General features: G+C 36.6%; 1 protein-coding gene across 6 annotated transcripts in view; it reads left to right on the forward strand.

Annotated features, from left to right (window-relative positions):
* The window catches only part of CLASP1 (cytoplasmic linker associated protein 1), a 265163-nt gene that overhangs the window by 236159 nt on the left and 4174 nt on the right, over window positions 1-24830 (forward strand). For all 6 annotated transcript variants that reach the window (XM_032216133.1, XM_032216164.1, XM_032216125.1 and 3 more), the window contains 5 exons: window positions 8397-8547; window positions 10371-10617; window positions 11189-11379; window positions 13810-13938; window positions 18897-19103. In XM_032216133.1, the coding sequence (XP_032072024.1) occupies window positions 8397-8547; window positions 10371-10617; window positions 11189-11379; window positions 13810-13938; window positions 18897-19103 (925 nt within the window). The remainder of the gene's footprint in view (window positions 1-8396; window positions 8548-10370; window positions 10618-11188; window positions 11380-13809; window positions 13939-18896; window positions 19104-24830) is intronic.

A 24830-nucleotide genomic window follows, 5' to 3' on the forward strand; every position in this document is an offset into this window, starting at 1 on the left:
CAACATCTATTGGAACCCTCTTCTTAATAACTCTTCCAGGGAAACATATTGATTTAAAATATATTCAACAGGTGCTGTATATGTGCCTATGCTCACTTTGAATTTTAAATTTTGCCCTTGGAATCCACAGGTCTTTGCACAGCTCTAAAGTACTGCAAAATTATTCTGATGTTTCATTTCATGACTTGCAGTGTTTTTTCATTTATTTCTACACCAATGTGATCTTTTGCTATAACGACGTACTGGAAGCTCAATAGAAACAAAACGACCAATTGAATACTCCAGCAGTTCTAGAAATAAATCCCAATATATGACATGGCTCATATTATAGAACTGCAATGATGACAATTCCAAATCTGGCCTTTTTCATCTTGGCAAATCTTTGCAATTGCTAATGAATATCTGGCATGGAGATAGACTAAAAAGCTAACATGGATGCCCAAACTGTTTTACATTGGAGAGTCAGATCTGCACTGTTTAATTTTCCCTCCAGAATGTATGTTTCAATAATGGTTTGTGTATTTCCAGAAGTAGGCAACTCAGAATTGGAATTGGATTTGATATGTCCCCAAAATAGATGCAGTCTGAGAGATTTTCTAAGGGTTTATCTTTATTTATCTGATTTAGCCATTAGAGTAGTATTGGATAAAACTAGTCAACAGAATGTGGGCTGTAGGAAAAAGAAAGATTATTTCTGAGTTCTGGAAAGTGATTGTTAAGAAAAATGAATTAATAAATGGGGAGAAATAAGCAACCCTGTTTTAAACTATGGGTATAAATTATAAGTCTGAATGCTACTGTAGCTGCCTTGGGTTTTTCTGCTTTCAGTTTTCTATCAGGAGATTTAAAAACTCTGCAATCAGTTTCTTTGCTTGACAGTTGGGCTGCTAAAGATGAATGGGTTTTAAAGGTTAAGTATGATATAAAGTAGTGGAATCATATGCCCATAAGTATGATTACAAGAAGAAATTGTAGTATTTAATATTTAGTGCTGTTTCTGAGTATTTGGTTGTTGTTGATATAAGGCTAAGGAGAAAGATTTATTAAAAAACAGACCATGGAATATATTTTCAGCTTATGCATGTGTTTACCCAGACCCTTTTGGTCATCAGCATTTGTCTATTTGTGTTGTATCTTGAAATCGCATTTAATCTGTGATAATTGTTGCAGTGCATATTCTGCTCACCTTGACATATTAGGAAAAACTTTTTTTGCTGTAAAAACATTTTCTGACTCTGTATTGTGAAATAGGCAAATGGATATAGACAAGATATGCCCTAAAATTCCTTAGTGATTCCCATTAATATTGCAAGTATTAATGAATAGCAGGTATTTACCTGAAGCAAATCAATGGAGTATTCCTGTCCAATCTGTTTCTGTTAAGTTTTTCTCTAGTTGAGAAAGCAAGAAAAACAACAACACAGCACTCAGATTGTAGTTTTCTTTTTCCCTTTTTCTGTTTCTTCCCTCCTTTTCTCTTTTTTCTTCCTGTGATCACTGCAGTCGTTTCTGGGGTTGGAGTGCAGATGGGCTGTCGAAGCACCCCCCTCCCCTTTTTCAGCCTAACTCCATCCCCGCTGCTCCTTCTCACAAGACTTTCAGGCGCTCATACTCTCCCAGGTAACAAGCCACCTGTTATTCCAACCTGTCAGAGGTGTCACAATGTTATTTACCTTTTGGCTCAGATGAGTGCTTTCAAAGAGGCAGATCCAGGGGATGTGGAAAGAGGCAGCATTTTCCGCCTTTGTAGTTTTTACCTGTGAAGAAATCCCATCAGTTACATTGTTTCCAAAGCTCCTATTCAAGCACCCAAAGAAATGTAACTGAGTATGAATGTTTCTCTCTCTTTCTCTTTCTTTCTCTATTTCTCTCTCTCTCTTTCTCTCCATTCTTCTGCTGGAAAGAGTCAAAGCAAAGCAGAAGCTTGCTTTATGCAATGAAGTATTTCAAACCAATCTTTTAGATGTATGAAGCTAAAACCTAGAAATCAGGCAATGCCAAGTGATAGATAACAACAGGACCCAGAGTTAAGTTATGTTCAACTTTTAGTTAGACACTGAAACTACATCTTCCAGATGTGCTTGTCTGTAATTCCCATGATCTCTAATTGCAAGATTGATGGACACGCCGACTGGAAAAAAGCAATTTGAGTGTCACACAGGAAGACACCAGGTTGCAAACAATTAGAATAACACTACAACTGTCATAGCAGCTGAGAGGAATAGTCAATCACTAGGATTTAGTTGACATTTTATATGCATATTTATTGGCTGTATATAGGGAATACCTTCCTTATACAACTTTCCAGTCAAAGCACTCATTTGGAGAAATATAGAACTAGACTTATTCATTTTTTTTGTCACTTTCAACCCTACTCACCCCACTTGCCATGTGGTGAAATTCCAGTTTTATTTGATGAACTTCACATGCATAAGACTGGTCTTTGCATTTGTGCCCAGCCTCTGTTTTAAGACCCAGCCCTTTGGGATTGGTGGGCAATTGTAGAATTTTTATCTCTTGGAAACATTATTGGTAGAAGTGCTTGCCCATTTATAAAATTGCTATATTGGGAACATAACCAACCTATTATCAATTTCTTAGAATACTACTTGCAGCTTCCTTCTTTTGTATTTTCATGTTTATAGTTGCCATGTTAAGCAAGCAAAGAAAATTTCTCAATGAAGTATAGCCATCCATCTTTTCTTTTCTTGTAAATAAAGGTGACATTGAAGTTGAATCTTTGCAGTATGACACCTTCCCATTACTAATGAAAATTTTAAAAACGCAACAGGGGCAGGAAGTGCCTGTGGACACATTGAAGTCCTGAGATCTACCTAGGAAACCTTGCACCCTTTAGTTAAGAAATTTAATCATAAATTACAATTGTCAACTATGACAAAATTATACTAGTTGCAACAAAAGAGATTGCCTATTACATAATAGTATTTCAAGTTGCAAATAGCCATATTAAAATAGAAATCTGTTTTAAACAGTGTTTAGATACATACTATGGAGATGTGTTATTGGCTAAGTTGAGATTTCCTGGCATATTTCCATTATTACTCTTGTTTGTATAAAAACACTTATTTGTACAGCTATCAATATGAAGATTCAATAGATCTTAATCTTCATATTTGTTAGCAAAGCTTAAGGATGTAATTACAACATCAGTGCCTGAAAAAGTGTGAATATATCATTGCTTGCAGTGATGAGTATCTAGCTGCACAAGAACAGAACAATGAGAACATTGAAAGGGACACACAACTATTCTTATTACAGCACAGATAGAAATCTACAATGTTATTCTATCTACATTACTCTTGTGAAAATAAAATTATGACATCAATAAACGAAAATGAGTGATTTATGATATAAATTTAGATTTTTGTCCTTCAACCAAATGTGAAGAAGATTATTGATATTTAAAAGCATTTTCCTTTGTTTTATTCTGGTTTTACACTTAGCGTGTTTCCCTGAAAATAAGACAGGGTCTTACTTTCTTTTTATACACAAAATATGGCTTGGGCCTTATTATGAGGGGAGAGTTTATCGTTTTGGGGTTGCCAGGCGGCTGCTCTCTTGCGAGTGGGCTCCCAAAGCCGGGAACAGCCTCATGAGCGAATGGCTGTGTTGCGCTGTCGCAGCAGCACAACACAACAGCCATGAAGCGACCACGCTCACGAGCAGCCACCCAGCAAACCCCCTTTCCAGCCGGGCACAGCGCCATTCACTGACCTAGGGGTATCACCAAGCCGCGTGAGCACCTGTTCGCTGCTGCCCGGCTCCCGCAGCTTGGCACCTTCGAAATGCCAGTGAATGGTGCTCTTCACGGCTGGAGAGGGGGGTTGTGTGAGCGGCTGTTCCACTCTCATGTGCCTCCCAGCCTCACAATGCCCTGGCCCAGCTCTCCCTGCAGAGCCAGGGCATCTCCACCACCGCCATCCCAGTATGGCTTTTTTGGCAGCTTCCAAACCAAGTCTTCTGGCAGTGGCCGCTTTGGGTATACGCTCTATGGTTGTAAGCTCTGCCGACAGCCAGCCCACAACCATAGAGCGTACGCCCAGAGCGGCCACTGCCAGAAGACTCAGTTTGGCAGCTGCCGAAAAAGCCATGTTGGGATGGCGGCGACGGAGGTGCCCTGGCTCTGCAGGGACAGCTGGGCCAGGGCATCGTGAGGCTGGGAAGTGAGCAGGAGCGGAACAGCCACTCACGCAACCACCTTCTCCAGCCGTGCAGAGCACCATTCACTGGCATTTTAAAGGTGCCAAGCCATGAGAGCCAGGCGGCGGCGAACAGGCGCTCATGCGGCTTGGCAATACCCCTAGATCAGTGAATGGTGCTGTGTCCAGATGGAAAGGGGGTTTGCCGGGTGGCTGCTGTGCCCGGCTCTTTGGGAGCCCGCTCGCAAGAGAGCAGCCGCCCGGCAACCCCTCTCTTCAGCTGGGCACAGTGCCACTCCCCAACCTAGAGGTCTCCCGAAGGCACTTAGCAACGTGATCATCTTTGCCCCCCTCTGGTTTCCGCGGCTTGGCACCTTCGGGATACCACTAGGTTGGTGAACGGCACTCTGCCTGGTCGGAGGTGGGGGGTTGTCCAGGGGGCTTATTTGTGGGGGAGGGCTTATATTTTTGCCCACCAGAAAAATGTGACATGGCCATATTATCAGGACATGTCGTATTTTTGGGGAAACACAGTAGGACATATATGTAGAGTCCCAGACATTGGCTAATACTGAATCCTGAAGGCTGTATTTGTTGGAAGCTATGGCATTGGAAAATAATATTGTGACATCAATTAAAAGTCACACATTTTTTTCTCATCTCTTCGTTGTTCTTGTAACTTCTCCAATTGTATGCATGAATCACTGTTTTCTATTGTAAATAATTGATAGGATGTATTCAATTTATTCAGTGTAAATTGATCTTGCATTTTTAATTTTCTTTCTTTTACTTTCACATCTATACAATATTTCATACCATTCTTACACTGGCTAAATGTATTTGCTTGTTCGTGTAATTAGTTTTTTTTTTAAAGAAATAATACACCAAAATTGTTGTTCTTTCTTTTGTAAGATATTTTATAATGTCTTATTCTCAGGTTAAAAAAATAGGCTCTTCCCTTGTAGACTTTGGATGCCACTGTTATTTGAAGGTTTTTAATGAAATCTATTCCATGTAACAAGTAATAGGGAATAATCCATATATTTGCATAACAATAGTCCTAATTACTATTTAATGCATACTGTTGGAATCCACTCCAGATTACTTTGTTAGGAAAAGTTGGGGGTTTTTTTTGTTTTTGTTTTTAGTGGAAAACAAGGTCTCTCATTCAAAGGACCTTTTTTCTCGTTGGCATACTAATAAACAAATTGCAAATTTAGCAATTTGATGTAAATTGAGTTTTTGGTGGATCTATCATTTTGCTGTCAATTAATGTGTCATAGTTCTATACTATACAGTGTTCAGTTCCTTACTTTGAGGAACTTAACAATGTAAAAATTAAACATCAGGTAATAATAAGCCAATGGTGGGTATGAAAGCAATGCTGAAAGGATTTGTTGAAAATGAATCCACTTTGTAGCTGAAAAGTATTGATGATTGATTTGAATGAGGTTATTTTGCTTCTTTTATTATTTGACTTTATGAATCTTAAGTATATTGATTCAGATTCTCAGAGCCATGCTTGTAGTTTAAGGAACGTTAATAATAAGGGATGTGTCTACCTCTCTGTATTCATCTGCTCCATCAATAGGGAAAAACATTACTATTGTTATGTAGGGAAATATTGTTGAGAACTAAGAGCACAAAATATTGTTAAGGAAGAATTGTCATAATATTAACCAATGTTTATAAAGGAATTATAAAACTTCCTTTTTTACAGAAAATGATTTATCATGTAGAATCTATGAATGCTTGTTTTTAAAGAATAATAGTTGCTACTCTAACTTGAAAAGGTTGTATGTAGCACAGCACGCTGTCACATGCTGAGATTTTAGGATATGTCATATTATTGCTTTGCCAAAACATCAGATGTACATTCAGTCCTGCCAGGCTTACTTGGGCTGTGCTGCTGAAAGAGTACACTGAAAGAAAGTCAGGGACCGAAACTGTTTCCAAGTGGTATAAATCTGTTTTTAGCAGCTAGACTTATATACCGCTTCATAGGGCTTTCAGCCCTCTCTAAGCGGTTTACAGAGTCAGCATATCGCCCCCACAGTCTGGGTCCTCATTTCACCCACCTCGGAAGGATGGAAGGCTGAGTTTTTGGCAAGTACGGTAGTTTTAAATAATAAAATGCTAGTTTTGGGAGGCGCCATTCAAAATAGATTATCGTTTTGTGAAATACACTTTTAGCAGAGTTAGCGTTTTAATCCTGTTGTAATATAGGAGGAACTCTTTAATTGTAGGCCTGTTTCTCTGGATCCAGAGGAAAGCTTTCTGTGTTATTCACAGTCTACCTACTCTATGTACAGTATACAGCAATTCATTAGCTACAGAATAGAGAGCAATATTTTGTTTTATTATTATTTTCCCATAGTTGTTAAAGTGAATCTGGTTTCCCCAATTGACTTTGCTTGTTGGAAGCCGGCCTGGAAGGTCGCAAATTGCAATCATATGACTGCAAGATGCTGCAACTGTTATAAATGCGAACCGGTTGCCAAGCACCCAAATTTCAATTTCAACCACTCCCATAACTGTGGGAGTAGTCTGATGGTCGCAACTTTGAAGACGGATCGTAATTCATTTTTTCTGGAGCCACTAAAATTTTGAACCATCATTAAACAAATGGTTGTATTCAGAATAGTATAGAGCTGGAAAGGATCTTGGAGGTCTGCTAGTCCATTCCTCTGCTCAAGTAGGAGAACCTATACCATTTTAAATAAGTGACTATCTAGTCTCTTCTTAAAAACCTCCAGTGAGGGAGCGCCCATGATTTCTGAAGGCAAGCTGTTCCATTGGTTAATTGTCCTCCCGGTTAGGAAGTTTTTCCTTAATTCCAGGTGGCTTTTCCCTTTGGTTGGTTTCCAACCATTGTTTTTTGACCTGCCCTCTGGTGCTTTGGAGAATAATTTGACCTCCTCTTATTTGTGGCAGCCCCTCAAATACTGGAATACTGCTATCATGTCATCCCTAATTCTTTTTTTCTTTAGACTAGTCAAACCCACATCAAGTATTATCTGTATTTAGGTTTTAACTTTTTGCTTATCAGTTACCTGGATTTTTAAATAATAGTTTTTTGAACTTTAGCCTAAAAAGAGTAGACAGTCCTTCATTCCCACCTTCCAATATTTTTTTAGTAGAATCCTCAGGTTTTCAAATTTCAAATTTGCTTAGTATTTCATATTTCACCTAGTTTGCAGAAGTAGTAGTGATTGATCTAGTTAAAACACCAGTGATCAACCAAATAAAATTTAGTCTTAATTCTGGTATTTGAGAAACCACATCTTATATTGAGGAAGAAAGGAATTAAATTATATTAGTATTTTTTGTAATTCTAGATTCTTTTATGGTGGTTTCTTAGGGTGGAAAAAAACATATAGAGGAAATACTCCTTCCAGCAAGCACAAGAAAAAAATTACTAGAGGAAAATGAGACATTGCTGACAGATTTTTATTTAAAAATAATTAAGGTGTAATAGAGTAGATTCTTTGATCTGGATTTCTTGCAGAATCAAAGTTAAATCCAAAAATTAGTTTAAGTATTTCTTACCTTGAGTCTGCGGTATCATAGGTTTAATTTCTAGCATCACTGATGATCAATTTTATTGCTAATATTTTAGTTATTATCATATATTTGCAGCTACGTTTCAGGAAAAAAATATTAGAACTTTCTTATTCCATGGGGAAATAGTCCATTTTAATGTGCCTTTGGATTTTTATATAGGGGAATATACAGTTTTTAACATTTTGGGAAACATTAAATATAGTATTTATTCTGTTAAAGATATGCTGGGATGTTCATGTTCATCATGGAACTGTGGCAGCACAGGCAGTCAGTTTCCTTGTTACTTAATATTTTTATCTCACTAGATAAAAAAGGGTTAGAGAGATCAATTCAAAGCCACAAAGGAATGGTATGACTTCTAAGTTACCATTTATATCTAATTCAGGGCAAGTTGTTTCTTGTCTGAATAATAAATATACACCCCTACTCCCTTGGTAAATTGATGAGGCCCAGCATGATTGCTGTCCAATTATAGGTTTAGTTTCAGTAATTTTTGTACATTCTGGAAGTTAACATCTTGAGTTCCTGCTGCTCAGGCTGAAAAACCTTCTGAAAGTTGCATGTTTTAAAATTGGATTTCAAATTTTTGTCTTTCCAAATGAGAAAATGTCTAATTCAATCTCAAAGGAGCCATTCTTTAATTTTAACATTCTATCTATGTTCGTTCTTCAGCATGCTGGATTATGACACGGAAAACCTAAATTCTGATGAAATTTATAGTTCTCTTCGTGGAGTCACAGAAGCTATAGAAAAATTTAGTTTTCGTAGCCAAGAGGATCTAAATGAGCCAATCAAACGTGATGGAAAGAAGGACAGTGATATTGTAAGTAGACATTGAAAGCATATGTAATTTATGTGTGATTTATTAACAGCAGTGATCATTAATATTTAGATAAAATAGTTTGCTATTTTCAACATCTCCTACATTGTTCAATTTCAAGCGAACAACAAATAGGTGTTGAGTTTATCAACTGGGCATTTTTTATATATAATAATTTGACCAGATCTGCTGGACTGTGTAGGAGAAGAAGAGGCCTGGGGGCAGAGTCAAAAGAGGAATCAGCTTGGAATCATTATATTCCCACAAGCGAACCATGTTCAGTTCCCCTTGAATTCTGTTAACTCCTATCTAGCACCAATTTAGTGGTGACCATAGTTGATTAGATTCTTGTGTATAGGATTGAGCAATAAATTAGCTTGACTGGAAGTACCATATTTTTTGCACTATAAGATAGACCGGGCCATAAGATGCACATTAGCTTTAAAGGAGGAAAATTGGGGGGGGGGGTCTCCCTCTGCCTCCCAGCATCTATCCTCTAGGCTTGCATCCTTGCAGCAAACAGCAAGCTTCAGCACGTTATCGCAGCCCCAGCAGGTAGCTCATCAGGGCTCTGCTCTACAGTCAACTAAAGTGACCTGCTGCCGGAGAACAGTGGAGCCTTTGCTGCCGAGCAGCTGATTCGTGGTTGGATCAGCCTCCCGGAATACAACCAATCAGCTGTTCTAGGCGGGAGGGATCGCCGCCGCAGCCAATCACTGCCATTCAGTAGTGGTGATCAGTGGCAATCCCAGAAGGCTGATCCAACCACCAATCAGCTGCTCAGTAGTGAAGGCTCCAGCATTATTCGCTGGTGGTGAATGATGGCAACGGTGGTGGTGCTAACAGGCAGTGGCAAATGCCTCCGCTCCACCAATCCCTCTCTCCCTGCCGCAATATTTGCTCTATAAGATGCACAGACATTTCCACCCACTTTCTTTGGGGTGGGGGGAGAGTGTGTCTTATACTGTATTGCGAAAATTAACTTGTCCTGATTCTTCCTGCCTGACAGAATGCTAGATCCTGTAGTGATAATCCATTTTAGGAGCATCAGTTTGAGATATGCTAATGTACACATATACTGTATACAGTACATATACAGTATTGTTTCATTTTTTTTAAATTTTTACTTTTTTCTTTAACTCTTTATATTTGCCATCCCTGCAATGGAGAACATGATGGGTCCACTCCATGTATAAACTAAAATATATACATTTTTGTACTGTGTTGTAAAATTATATGATCTAATATAATTCTTGTCATTATAATCAAATGTTTGATATATAGTAGTTCTGTGCTCAGAAAAAGGGGGGAAGAAGGGAAGGGAGGTATGTATGTTTGTATAGGAGGCCGTCTTGAGACTATTTTGAATATTTTCTCACACATAAATTTTCCGGTACCCAAATCAAGCAGTTGGATTTATGCACAGAAACATCTAAGTGAATGAAATCCATGGTGCTAATTGAAGCCATGCCAATTATCATATCTTGGATTCAAAAATTTTACAGTTTTCTTCCTCTCCTCAACATTGGCAATAAATCCAGTTCACAGTGTTGTTCAATATTATTTAGCAGCTGCAGAAAGGAAGAATAGCAACTTATTGGAATGACTGCAGTTGATGATGAAGAAAACCTATGTTTAGAAACGGCCAGTTTGAAATTAGGGTTTGGTGCAAACAAAGTTATAATTTATTTAGCCCTATTAATCAAAGTGGAAAAAGACTGCTGTTTGCAGTGTAACCTATTATCAGACTAACAATAGAGTTGGCCTTTCTAGCTTAATGGAAACTGGTCCCAATAAAGTCATCTTTGTTTGATCAATTGTTACAGGTTTCCAGAGATGATGGTATAGCCTCACCAGCCACTGATGTGCGTGGAAGCAGTGATGTGGTGGAAGGAGGAAGGATGGCTCTGGATAACAAGACTTCCCTGCTCAACACCCAGCCCCCACGTGCCTTTTCTGGACCCCGAGCTCGAGAGTACAACCCTTACCCCTACTCTGATACTATCAGCGCCTACGATAAAACTGCTCTTAAGGAAGCCGTATTTGATGATGATATGGATCAGCTTCGGGATGGTTGGTTTTCATTTTTTTTAAATTCAGTATTGATCTTATTGTTGCCTCAGCATGTACCTATTGATGTTAAACTGTTACAGGATATCATACTGACACTAGCTTCTTGAATCCAGTTTACTTCATTTCTTAATCAGCCAGGTGGTACAACAGCCACAGGCTCATCTTTCAATTTTAATAGTGAGACTTGAGCCCTGACATTCTGTAAGTGGTCTTCCACATTCACATTAGTAAAGAAGCCAAGCTCCAAAAGTCATTTCTTTGTGAACTGAAAGCTATATCTGGTTAAAGGAAAAGCCGTGGGAACAGAACCTTCATATGTTTTCATTTGGCTCCCTTGCCTGCTCAGAATTGCTTTATGAGCACATAGTGACAAGTGGTAACACTGAGAATCAATTGTTAGAGACTTTATATATTTAGATTATAGATAAAATCTTTGTACTTAAAGGACTCAAGACATATTGTGTTTATAGTCTAGTTAGAAATATTGTGAATATGTCCTGCTGTCACCTGTTGAAAGTTCTTGCTTAATTTTCTTTGCTGTGAAATGACTTTTCCACTCTTTTCTTTTCAGTGCCCATTGATCATTCGGACTTGGTGGCTGATCTTTTAAAAGAATTATCCAATCATAATGAACGGGTAGAAGAACGGAAAGGAGCCCTTCTTGAGTTATTGAAAATTACAAGAGAAGATAATCTGGGAGTTTGGGAGGAACATTTTAAGACAATTTTGCTCTTATTACTTGAAACACTTGGAGATAAAGATGTAAGATAATGCCATAGGCTTTGCTGTGCCTCATAGATACTTACCGCCCACACTGACATTGCATCCTATGTGGCTAATGGTGGTTTCTGTTTTCTTTAGTTTAATCTGACTTCCACAGTCTCAGAAATGCCATCCAATATAATTATCTTAGTTATCTAACCCCACCTCCAGTTTCTCCAAAAGGATCATCACTCTGATTCTGTGACACTTGAAATTTGTATTCCTCAAATGTGTGGTGCATGTTGGAACACTCTCGCTATGCTACTCACTTCCTCTACCAAACATCTCCAGTTGAGGAGGGCGCCCATCACATAGTACTTTATTCAAGATGCCTTCAAAAGCTGGCTAGGATAGGGGCATCCGTATGGATTTGGAGATGGATGCTGCTGCCAAAAAATAATTCTATCAGCAACACATAGTCTGGGAACCAAATGTTATATGCAGAGGCCCTCTAAAATGTTATATTAACTTTAATTTAGCTTAATCAAATGTAATTGGCTTGAAATTAAAGTTTGTTTTTGTTCTAGCCCTGTCTATTTTTTTAGAGCATTGCCTTTGGTATATAAAGGTTGTGTTGTCCTTAAGCCCACCCCCCTCCCCCAAGTTGCAGCTGTGCCATTTAATAGCAAGATGACACTTAAAAAGCTAATACATTTCTTATTGCAGAAATTAGTCTTGCCCAAGCTAGATGCCTATGCTGAGAGATTTCAGAAAGTTATTATTATTATGAATGTTATTTTATGTAAACTTGTATGCCTCCTAACTCACAGTGATTCTGAGTAGCTATAAACTTTTGTGGCTTAATTAGACTATTATTTTTTTCATTTGAGTAAACAGAATTATTATGGCAGTGGCTATGAGATTATACATGTCAAAATTTTAATTTCATATTTGAAATATTTAAAAACGAAACCGTGTTTCTTCTTTTTTTTGTAAGGAAGCAGATATTTTCACTTCTGAAGCTCTTACATGGAGCAGCACGGTGGTATCTTTTCAGTGGCTTTTGGATAACTGAAAACCACATCAAAAGCAAGCAGAGCCAATAAACAATTTACCACTCAGCCAGACTCAAGTTTTCTGCAATTGTGGATATAGTCTGAATTATTTCATTCTTCTTAAATTCAAATAAACAAATTGTAACTTAATTAACTTCTCCTGCTATAGCAGGGGTCCCCAATCTCCGGGCCGTGGACCGGAACCTGTCTGCAGCCTGTTGAGAAATGGGCTATTTAAGCAGGTGATCTAGTTTGTGCACATGAAACCATCCCCCTGTCACCACAGCCATCACTGGTCCGTGGAGCATGAAAGGTTGGGTACTGCTGTGCTGTAGGATAGATAACATCTACCCTATTGATATTATATGATTATAATTTGTTTTCTTATCTATCTTTTTAATAATGGCAGGGTTCCTAAAAAATAAGAATGATATGGAAGGTACCTAAATTTGATAAGTAAATAAATTAAAAAAGAATCAAAACCATGTTCATAGAAAGTTAAGTACTTTTGGAATAACTTGCTGAAAGCAGGTAATAAAATTTGCACCTGTTATTTTTTTCCATTTGTTTCTATCAGTACTTCTTGTCATTCGATGCTCAAAGATTAAAATCTGAACAAATCAAATGTTAGCTTGGGAATTGCAAAGCATGAGGACATACTTAACAGTTCAGTCTGAGGAAGCTAAACCTTATGCTTCTGGGTTGAAGCTAGTCAATGGTTGGAATGGCTCTCATCCAAAAACCTATCCCAACAATTATATAACCTGAGATGTTATTCTGATATTCTCACTAATAATGATCTTCTTGGATAAAGATGCCGGTGACTAGGGAGGAGTAGGACTGTCATGACAGCAGAGTGAATGAAAAAACTAATACTGATCTCCAAAAGAAATGTAAAATAGATGTATTTATGCAAAACCGGGCTGTTTTCGCTTCCTGTGTTACTAATAATATAGTATTGATCTTCATTAGCAAATAAGAACCAAGGAAATGAAATTTAATTGAACTTTTGGATTTTTTATGTATTTCAAAAAGAGACTGAATTAGAAATGGTTATGTAAAAACTCTGTTTGCTATTCTCTTTGATACGCAGTTCAATGGGTGGCTTATTTTATATGTTGACATAATATAAAATCTCCCAATATCTATTAGCAGCTACTTAGTTCTCACGCAAAGAAAGTGATTCAGTTTTGCTAATGAACTTGAGCCCATGATGCAAGGCTACTCTGGTGTTCTCTTCTGAGCATTGTCAATTTTTCTTCTTAGAAATTTGATTTTATAAAATGTGTATCCATTCCAGTCAAACAATGCATTCCTTCTATTAATGATTTTGAAGAGTAAAATGAGGTCTTCAAGCCACCCAGAGTCGCTTGTTAATGAGATGGAAGTCATTTAAATTTTAATAAATAAAGATGTGCTACTTCTTTTGATTTAGCATTCAATACGAGCCTTGGCATTGAGAGTTTTGCGAGAAATTCTGAGGAACCAACCAGCAAGATTTAAGAATTATGCTGAACTAACTATCATGAAGACCCTAGAAGCGCATAAAGATTCTCATAAAGAGGTAAGTCTTGAGTATCATACTATATACCATACTTTAAGAATCAATTTCTCTATAGGTCATGCCTTACTATTAATTCCAATAGCACTATATTGATCCAGTAAGTATAAATGGAATGAAGAGAAAAGTAAATCATACCTTAATGGAATTTCTAACTTATAGTTCTGACCTAGTTTCCTATATTATTGACTATAGTCCTAAGTTTACTTTTCTTGTGAGTCTGCATTTAATGCAGGGCTGTCAAACTTGTGGCCCGTGGGCCGGATGCGTCATGCTCTGGGCATTCCCCCGTGCGGTTTAGGGAAGGGAGGGAAAGTCATGTGATGCCACCGTGACGCTGCAAATTTGACAGCCCTGATTTAAAGAATTTCTCTAGTTATCTCATGTGAATGATTTAAGCTTGGGACCCACCTTTTAGCCATATATGACCCTATAGCATTCTGTCTGCAGCTTCTAGGACCTACAAAGCCATCTTAATGGGTATGTGTTTCAGGGTTTTTAACCAAAATTAAGGCAGCCATTTCAATTTAGTTTATCCTATTTTTTCTCAAATGAAAAATAAAAAAATGTCCATGAGTCCAAAAATTTCAGATCCACCTACTTTGCAGATATTCCTCAAGCAGTATTGTCATTTCCCCAACACAAAAAAAAGGTTGCCATTTCTTGCCAGAACTCCAGTGACAAATAAAATGAAATAAAGAATATGAAAACATTCAATCTATTTCAATACCTTATATTTTATGTTTAACCAACACCAGATTTTCTTGTGGTGATTTAAAAAAAAAAACTAGCATTAGTCTTGGTATATATTTTTTCAGTTTACATCATGACTCTCCAGATTCATTACAGGACTGTAATCTTTCTAATTGAAGGCAACTGAGTTAAAGGTATGCAGTTTGTATAGAATAATGAAAACTTAAATACAGAAACAAAAAGAGATAGAAAGAGCTTTTGGCCATAGAATAGGAATAACAGAATAAGCTGCACTATACATCCATTTAGTTGTTTACAGGATTGTGTTTTAAATACATAATGACTTATTCGGTTAAACAAACAACATGGGAACAAAAGGCATAAGAATTGTTGTGAAAGGCCAGGAAATATTTAATCCTTTTAATAAATGAGCATGTCTTTATTATGTTTTCTTGGAATCAGAGTCTTCATACAACAGCTTTCTGTGTATGTGTAGCCACAATTAGCAACAGTTGTAACAGATTTTGCTATAAAGCACTTTGACAAAACATTATGTTCTTAAGGAGTGCCTTTGTTGGCAAGCTTCTCCCTACTGTGCATTCTTATTGTTTCACCTTGACTTTGTGCCCTTGTCCTTTTCTTTGTGAATTACCTGTGAAAATAATTGAGAAAGCTTGCCATATCCAGCGACTTTTATTCTGGTTAAATTTGTATATGGACATTTTGCACTTGCAGTTGGTAGCTTGTAATGTAATTGAATGTAGAGGAAGGAAGGAAGGAAGGAAGGAAAAGTGGTGGGTCCTATTCCATATATCTCTGAGCCTGGCTTTGCTACGCTCAGAGATATATGTAATATCCTTAGTGGAGCAATTTATTTATAATAATAAAAAGGCCAGTTTCCAATAGAAATATTTAAGAAACTCCATAGTACTTCTTTGTGAGAACTTAGCATTTATTTCTACAGTACTTTCTTCCTTCTTTTTTAATAAATCATCCACTGATAAAAGGGCCTGTCTTTTAATGACTGACAAGTTTGCTATGTATTTTAATGGCAAACATTGTTGAAAATCTTTTGAACAATGTCTAATGAACCAGCACTGTCTACATATTCTCAAAGAAAACTGGTAGTAAGACATGTTTTAACTTAAGGAAGCAGTGCTAAAATCTTCTTCAAAAAATTATTCATTTGTTTGCTTAATTTTTTTAAATTTAAGAAAGGTTTTTACAGTTAATCCAGAATATATAAATTAAAGCAATTAGCCTGTAATTTCATGGATCTCCAACATCCTTTTTACAATATTATCATATACTTTTCAATACTCAAAGCAGTTGATCGTAAAAATGTTGTAAAGTTCTGCCATTTTAAATAAGCTTGCTTTAATAATTTGTGTGGATGTCATCAGGACTCAGTGATTTGCTTGTTTTCCTACAACTTACTTTATTTACCACATTTTGTCTCAAGTCTTTGGACTAATTTCCTAAAAATAACTAAATTAGCATTAGTACTGTCCTTTTCTTTTGCATTGAAAACAGACACAAACAATTGTTATAATCCTGCTTGTTCTCTTTTATTACTCCTTTTTGTTTATTGCCATTCAACTGCCTCCTTTTATCTTTTCCCCCTTTTAACATATTTAAATATTTTTATTGTTTATTATTAGCAACATAACACTTTCTGTGTTTTTATTTGCTTGCTTTTCTATAGCAGAAGTATTATTTTTTGTTCTCATTTTAGAAGTATTTCCATTTCTTAAGGAAACCTTGGATACAATATCTTTCTAGTATAAACTGTCCATTCTACTATTCTATTATGTTGTAGTAATGAAGGCAAGGAAATAAGGGCATAACCTTGAACCCAGGATAGATATTGTTTGTCTGGCCAAAGGCTGGGTTCTTTTTTTTTAACTCTAATTTGGGTTATTATTCTGGGAAAGAAATGAAAACCACTCCCCTGCTTTGTCTTGTTCTTATTTAAATACTCACGGATTGTGAGCTTTTACTTTGGCTTATATTGAGCTAAAAGGAAATACGCTAAATTTTTAATTCAGTACATTCTCTTCCAAATATTTTGAAATCCATTTAGGAATTAACAATTTCTCTGCAGCATATGTCTAGAAATCCTATTCAGAAGGATGACTGTTCTATTTTAGCAATAGCAGTAGACTTATATACCGCTTCATAGGCCTTTCAGGCCTCTCTAAGCGGTTTACAGAGAGTCAGCATATTGCCCCCAACAATCTGGGTCCTCATTTTACCCACCTCGGAAGGATGGAAGGCTGAGTCAACCCTGAGCCGGTGAGATTTGAACCGCTGACCTGCTGATCTAGCAGTAGCCTGCAGTGCTGCATTTAACCACTGCGCCACCTTGGCTCTTTTATTCCACATTGGTCAAGATCTTGCCTTGAACACAGTGGTGAAATTTAAAAAAATTTCCTACCAGTTTTGTGGGCGTGGCTTGGTAGTCATGTGACTGGGTGGGATAGCTTGGTGCAACAAATAGGAACCTCACAGAGAGCTCATATTTACACAGAAATAACACAACAGCTACACAACTGACTCACACACAAATTCAGATTATCAGCTGTGACAATCACCTGTGCCGCACGATCGTCAGAACCTTTTATTAGCATTTTTTTACTACTGGTTCAGGCAAATAGGTAGTAAAAAATGCTCAAAAAAGGTTCAGACATTTGCGTGTCACAGCTGATCGTCAGAACCTTCCCCCCCCCTTTTTTTTAAAGCATTTTTACTACCTATTTGCCCAAACCGGTAGTAAAAAAATGCTTTAAGAAAAGGTTCTGACGATCAGCTGTGCCCCGCGATCCTCAAAACCTTTTTAAAAACTTTTTAAAGCATTTTTTTTACTACCGGTTTGTGCAAACTGGCCCAGACCCATAGCATTTCATCCCTACTTGAACACTGTTTCCATGTCAGAATACCACACTTAATATGAATTGACACAACCTGAAACTACACAAAAAAGGATCAGAATGATCAGGGGATTGGGAGCTTAGATTTTAGGGCAGAATCTTTAACTTTTCAAAAAGTCAACTGGAAGGAGGATAACATTCTTCAAGTACCTGAAAGTTCAGAAGAACTTGTTCTTTGTTGTTCCAAAGTGCAGGACATAGAATAATGATTAAATTACAGGAAGTTACATTCAAGGGTAAGTTAGGACAGAAAAACAACTTTCATACTAAGACCATCTAAACAGTAGAATTATCCTTTGCTGGAGATCTTTAAACAAAGGCTGCATAGAGATGTACTGATAACAAAGTTGGACTTAATGAGCTAACTGTGTTTTTCCAATTTTTTTATTTGATAATTTTATTATAATTTTATAATGCAGAATTATCAAAATAGGTTAACATTATCTATATTCTACATTTTTGTGCTTGATTTTATCGCTCAAGCGGCCTTCATTTTCATGAGTGTACAGTAGCCAAATTGTATTTTCTTCTTCATAATATGTTTGTACCAGTTCTTATGAGTGAAATGAATGGAATAAATATAAATAAACACAATCTATATGGGTATACATATACGGAGGCTGTATGCATATATATTTATGTTATGGATGATTTAGAATGCCAGTGAAAGAAAATGTATTGCTACTAATGTATTTAATCTGTTGAACAACTAAGTGAATAAAAATATTGAAGACATTCACATCTGAATAACATTACAATAGGCAGCTATGCAAAAATCTATCCTGTGCTGTACAATTCCTTCTGCAGTTTTTACATATGCATGTAGAATATGCTAACCAGAATAAATTCTGGGTAGAAAATTCACCTTTTATTTTTGATAGAAATCTGAATACATTCAGAGCAAACAGAGAATTTTGACAGATACAGTAACTCTATTTTCTCTCCACCTATTACAAGGAAGATCTTCATAGTTACCATCATACCCTAAAATGCAGAATATACAAGTTTAAGAAAAGTCATTGGAATCAAAATATGGTCATGCCTATTTTCTCCTTAATGTTTCCTTCAACAGTATGTTAATCTGCAATAATTAGTTCTTCTGACATGTTTGTAAATGCAGAACTAAGTTTCCCATGCTTACCACTGTTGATGGTAATGCCAACATTTTTATAGTGTTCTGATAGAAAAAATTATTCAGAAATATTCAGTCACTGAGACAATCAATATAATGTAATAAGTTTGTAGTTGCTCTACTCATGGTTCTTAAGGATGGAAATGTACTATTTTTTGTAATGCTGCAACTTTGACAATTTTCCATGCTTGTCTTTCTCATTATAGGTTGTGAGAGCTGCCGAGGAAGCTGCTTCCACTCTGGCTAGTTCCATCCATCCAGAACAATGCATCAAAGTGCTTTGTCCCATCATTCAAACAGCTGACTATCCAATTAATCTGGCTGCTATTAAAATGCAAACTAAAGTCATTGAAAGAATCTCAAAGGAGTCATTGCACCAGCTCCTACAAGACATCATCCCTGGATTGTTGCAGGTATGCGTCTATGTATGGAATTGCTCAGTTGCTCCAAGCAGCAAATATCATTTTTATTTATTTATTTATTTTATGTTGATAAGACTTGCTAAATTGAAGGAAATAATAGTAGGAAATTAGAACATAATGCATTTTCAGTGTAAATGAGAAACCTTTGGGCTAAGGACCTATTTCAACCTTAAGTCCATCCAAAGCCATCACCACTCTTTCTATCATTGCCAGCCATGGTAATGGTTGAAAAATCATGCTCTTTTTTTTATGGAAAAAATCTTTGTGCAGAAAAAAAAAATGGATGGCTTCAAGGACCAGTCCCAAAGGTGCTTTTTCAAGAGGCAACTGGACTTTCTTTGAAGACGTTTCGCTTCTCATACAAGAAGCTTCTTGGATGAGAAGTGAAATGTCTTGAGAGAAAAACAACCATGAACAACCGTGAGCTGGAGGACTGAGAATCACCATAGGCTTCAGGGCCAGGGGAGGATTCCTATCCAATCCTCCTACACTCATCCCTGTTCTAAATTTAAAAACTGTTTATTGAACCAGTCTCTCTGCTTCTTTCCTGTGGCTGCTTTAATAGCCTTTAGATGTGGCAACCAGTAAGACCTCCAACTCTTATTCTCTTTTTTCAGGCTATTTTTGCTATTTTCAGAGAGACAGCAGTCAGAGAATGGTTGAGTTTCCTTTACCAGCTTTACTAAATATTTCATTCTGTCAAGTTTTTGTTTATTTAGAGAAATTAATTCTGGAAACTCTCAAAAAGTACAATCAGAAGAGTCATTCTGAATCTCCCTAGTTGTTTGATGAAGAAAGGTCAGTTTCTGCTAAAGGGTTACAGACAGGTTAAGTAAACTCTAATCCTGTGACAGTATTCAACTAAATTTCTTGGAGTATGCTTCTCTCTCTCTCTCTTCCCCCCTTCCTCCCCCTTCCTCTGAGACATAAGGCTTTTTACAGTCAATCTTAGGATCTGATAAGTTTCTCTCTGCTTTTAATTGAGGGCTTATGAATCACCTCTCCAATAAAAGGCTTGAAACAGTGGATGGTAAAGTTAATATAAACTCTGAGAATATAGACATTGTTGATCAGGTTCCAAAGAAGTCCTTTATTTGCAGTCATTGTCTTTCTTGCCTCTCACAAGCTAACTGAAGGTCGAAATATCTCACCTGATTTATTGTAGTGTTTCCTCCTGAACCAGTTTGCTTAAGGACAGGTTCTTCTGTCTTCTTTCTCTCTTCTATCTCCTCGGGTGAGCAGATTCTGTAGTAGCTCTAAAATGGCAGTTGGAGGAAGAAAGGACCTTTCAGGCATTCTGGAATAAAAATAATACAAAGTAAAGTTAATCAAGGAATTAAGCCAGTCCTATTTTTGGTGTTGTTCTTGGTCATTGTTTTAGCATATGGCATCTAAAGAAGCCTACATCATATGTTCTTACAATATTTTTAAATATCAGACTTGTTCTGATATCTTTCTCATCAAAGTACTTGAAAGATTTATTTTGAAACTTTGCTCAAGGCTCATGAATTAATTAGGGCATCCATCGGAACCCTGACACTTAGGATTGACAATATTAGATTGTGTAGTGTTTGTCAGAATGGCCAAAGGGAATTCTTGTCTTGTTGGGAATCAGGTGTCATCTTTGTTTGTTTATAAAATGTCTGTGTTCAATGGCTTTTTAAAAAACAATCTTAAAGCACTAAAGGTACTGGTTATTACTTTTAAAGCCTTACATAGCATGGGTCAAATTACTTGTGAAACTACAGGTAATCCTTGACATATAACTAGAGGTGGGTTGCTCCTGGTTCAGCTGAACCGGTAGTGGGAGCGGCGAGAGGCTCTGCCCACCCAACCGGACGCTTCTGTGCATGAGTGAACCAGTAGTGAAACAAGTAGAAACCTACTACTGCATATAACCAAATTGCAGTGTCTGGTGGTCATGTGATCACATTTTGAGAACTTCTGACACGTGGAGTCAATGGGGAAGCCAGATTACCTTAACAACCATGTTGCTAACTTAACAACTACAGTGATTCACTTAATAACTGTGGCAAGAAAAGTCATAAAATGGAGCAAAGCTGAATTAACAACTGTCTAAGCAACAGAAATGTTGGGTTCAATTTTGATCATAAGTCAAGCACTACCTGTAATGACTATATCAAGTATGCTAGCAAAGAACAGCTTAGCACCATGTGTGCTTATAAAGAGTATGGAAAGGAAAGTGATATAAATGTGAGATTTCTCAATTATTTCAAAGGATGGAAGGGTGTTTGGCAGGAATGGTTTCTCTCTGTGTGTGTGTGTGTGTGTGTTTGTGTGTGTTTTGTGCATTTTCTCTGTATGTATGTGCATACTAAATGTTTGGGGGATGTTAAGTGTTTTTTCTGTCTTTTGTGACTTGTGGGTTGTAGTACAACCCACATTGGATGCTACTTTTCTGGAAAATTATATTTTATTTTTCTATTTTTTTGAACATTACTGTCCCCTAACCCTGAGGGCTGGTTCACTTACGTCTTCATTGGATTGACAAAGAGATTGGATGGGCAGATTGCTTTAAGATCCTTGAAAAAGACAGGATATAAGTGGAATACATACAGTACATGTATAAAACAAAACCAAATAAGTTCCACATCTTTTGGGTCAGATATAATGAATGATAACAATAAGAGTGAATTAATATACTAATTATAATAATGAGTTATTATAATTAGTGATAGCATTAATATTAACATATTGCTAACACATAATAATATTAATATGCTAATTATAACAATGAGACTGAATTAATATTAGTTTTAACCAGAACATTGTGATCTGATACTTGCATAATGCAAAATTGCTGCGTGTGGTTTAGACACTACAATGATAGGTTAACACATTAATAGCTATCTATATGTTTGTTTAAACTTAAATGGTAGCTGTTCTTGTCCAATCCTTAGGTTTCATAAGCAGGTATTGACGCCTTTTTAGAATTTACAGTTCTTGTTCCAAAGGGTATGTAAGGAGAGATTGTACAGCACAAGTTATTAAACGTATGAAGAGCTGTCATTTTGGGGGGCAGAAAAATGATCATTGGTAAAAAAAATAAAATCCGAGTTCCTTTATTCTGTTGTAGTCTCCAAAGACCATTTTTCATGTTTTAAAAATGGTACCAGTAGGTTTTTATATAGGTTAGCTTGTATTATATAGTTTAGCTCTGAACTACTTGTTCAGTTGTTCTTATTAGCCCTTCCTTGCTCTCTGTGTCAGATCTTTTGACTGCATGTTTTAGGTTGCATGTTTGAAAGATGTGGAGACTCTAGAAAGAGTGCAGAGAAGAGCAACAAAGATGATTAGGGGACTGGAGACTAAAACATATGAAGAACGGTTGCAGGAACTGGGTATGTTTAGTTTAATAGAAAGAAGGACTAGGGGAGACATGATAGCAGTGTTCCAATATCTCAGGGGTTTCCACAAAGAAGAGGGAGTCAAACTATTCTCCAAAGCACCTGAGGGCAGAACAAGAAGCAATGAGTGGAAACTAATCAAGGAGAGAAGCAATTTAGAACTGAGGAGTAATTTCCTGACAGTTAGAACAATTAATCAGTGAAACAGCTTGCCTCCAGAAGTTGTGAATGCCCCAACACTGGAAGTCTTTAAGATGATGTTGGATAGTCATTTGTCTGGAATGGTATAGGGTTTCCTGCCTAGGTAGGGGGTTGGACTAGAAGACCTCCAAGGTCCCTTCCAACTCTGCTATTGTATTATTGTATTTGCAAAAAGGAAACCTAATCTGATCTTGCCTTATTAATACTGTTCCCCAGCAAGGGCTGTCCTAGTATCAGATAAGAGTGAAAAAAACCACCAACTAAATGAATGGGCTGAAAATCCTTCTCCCAACAGAGGTCACTCTGAGTCCAAGGTATAAGCAAAACATAAGCTCAGCATGCCTCTTTCTGTTTTATTATTATATTTTCAAATAGTGATTTAATAGAATATTTTTACAATGATTATTATAAGAGCTTAGATGCTTTTTGGTGAAGCTCTGCTTCAACTGAAGGAATATAGGCTTTCTCGTAACTTACATCAGTTGTGGACAATTTTACTTTTTGTCATAATACTACATAAAATCTGTCATGAATCAAACCGCATGCAATTGGGAAAAAAAAGAGGTTACCGTATTCTATTTATTTCAAACCTTCTTTTCTTTCCACACAGTCAAGGAAAGGTAGATCACTTTTCCAGGGATCTGAACTGATTCATTGTAAAAGTCATATAAAATTAGACTAGGGGGTTGCATAAAACCAAACAATGGGACAATATACTTATGTGTGTGTTTATGTGCTGTATTTTATTTGACAGAACAGTCTCTCCAAATAGCAAGCAATAGACCTACATGTTGTGATTTCTTCTCCTCCCATACCACAGTTCCTACATTTTATTATAAAATTAAAGCAGGCTAACAACCTATATGATAAATTGGAAACATTTGCCTATCAATAGTAATGGTTCATTTAATTACAAATAAGATTCCAGATAAAGTTCTTTCCCAAATACTGCTGAATTAGGTCTGCGTTTTGAACTGAACCAATAAATTACTTTGAATCGTTAGCTTTTTTTCAGACATAAATCTAATGTGCAACCATTATATTTTGATCATTCCTAATTGTGATCTGAGCTGGTAAATACAAAAAGAAGAATATTCAAATAGATCGATCCCCTGAGAAAACTAGGGTAGGGAGGAAGATGAAAATCCATAACTTAAAAGACAAGTAATCAAACTAACCGTACTCAGCGGGATCTCAATACATTTAATAACCACAGATTTTGAGTTTGTTTTGGAGAAACAGAATGAAAAACCCATAGAAAAAGTATGGGAACTATATCTGTTTGAAAAGGGCTAAAATGTTAATGAACTGAAGTATCGCACTTACGTAATATTTGGTCCTAGTACTATTTTTATCTCCATTTCTCTAATCTTTGGCAGGCCATTCTACTATTAATATTGTGCTTTAAAAGATGCGTTATAACAGCAAAATTAGAATCACAGTGGTATTTGAGTTTTGAAAACTGCAAGTATAGGAGTTCTTTACAACATAAGGTTGATTTGGTTTTCTGGAATTAATTAGCTACAATGTTGCATTATAAAGCTAAATGAGTTTCTGTTTGTCTGCTAGAAACAGGCTACAACTAAAAAATGTTAACTGTCATAAATATGAGTCAGTTGCCAAGCATCCAAATTTTGATCACATGACCTTGGGGAAGCTGCAATGGTAGTAACTGTGAAAAATGATCTTAAGTCACTTTTTTCACTTCAAATTGTGACTAAATGGACTGTTTTAAGTAGAGGATTCCCTGTATTAGTTAACTGGGCTCATATGACACTCCAGTCACTACCAACCCTGAGTGGCTTCTGAACTTAAAATATGTAAATAGGATTAAAATAGTAGGCAACCCCATATCCTATACAGAATAATAATAATATATCTACATCATCATGCACCAAAACAACACTAATCAAATAAACAAACCCAGAACATATATCAACCATATATGTGTGTATTTGATGTATTACATATGTATCAGTAAACCTCTTGTCACTTTTACTTTTAAACAGCAGTAGAGTCTGTTTATAGTGATACAATAAATACTCTACACTTCTTTTAAAAAAGCACAGGCAGATATGGACAGTGGTACAGCAGTTTTCAGGAGGGTTATATTTAATATGTCTCCTTGGGTGGGAGGTGGGGGGATGCC

This window comes from Thamnophis elegans, chromosome 1 (assembly GCF_009769535.1).
Source record: "Thamnophis elegans isolate rThaEle1 chromosome 1, rThaEle1.pri, whole genome shotgun sequence".
In the NCBI taxonomy this organism is placed as follows: domain Eukaryota; kingdom Metazoa; phylum Chordata; class Lepidosauria; order Squamata; family Colubridae; genus Thamnophis; species Thamnophis elegans.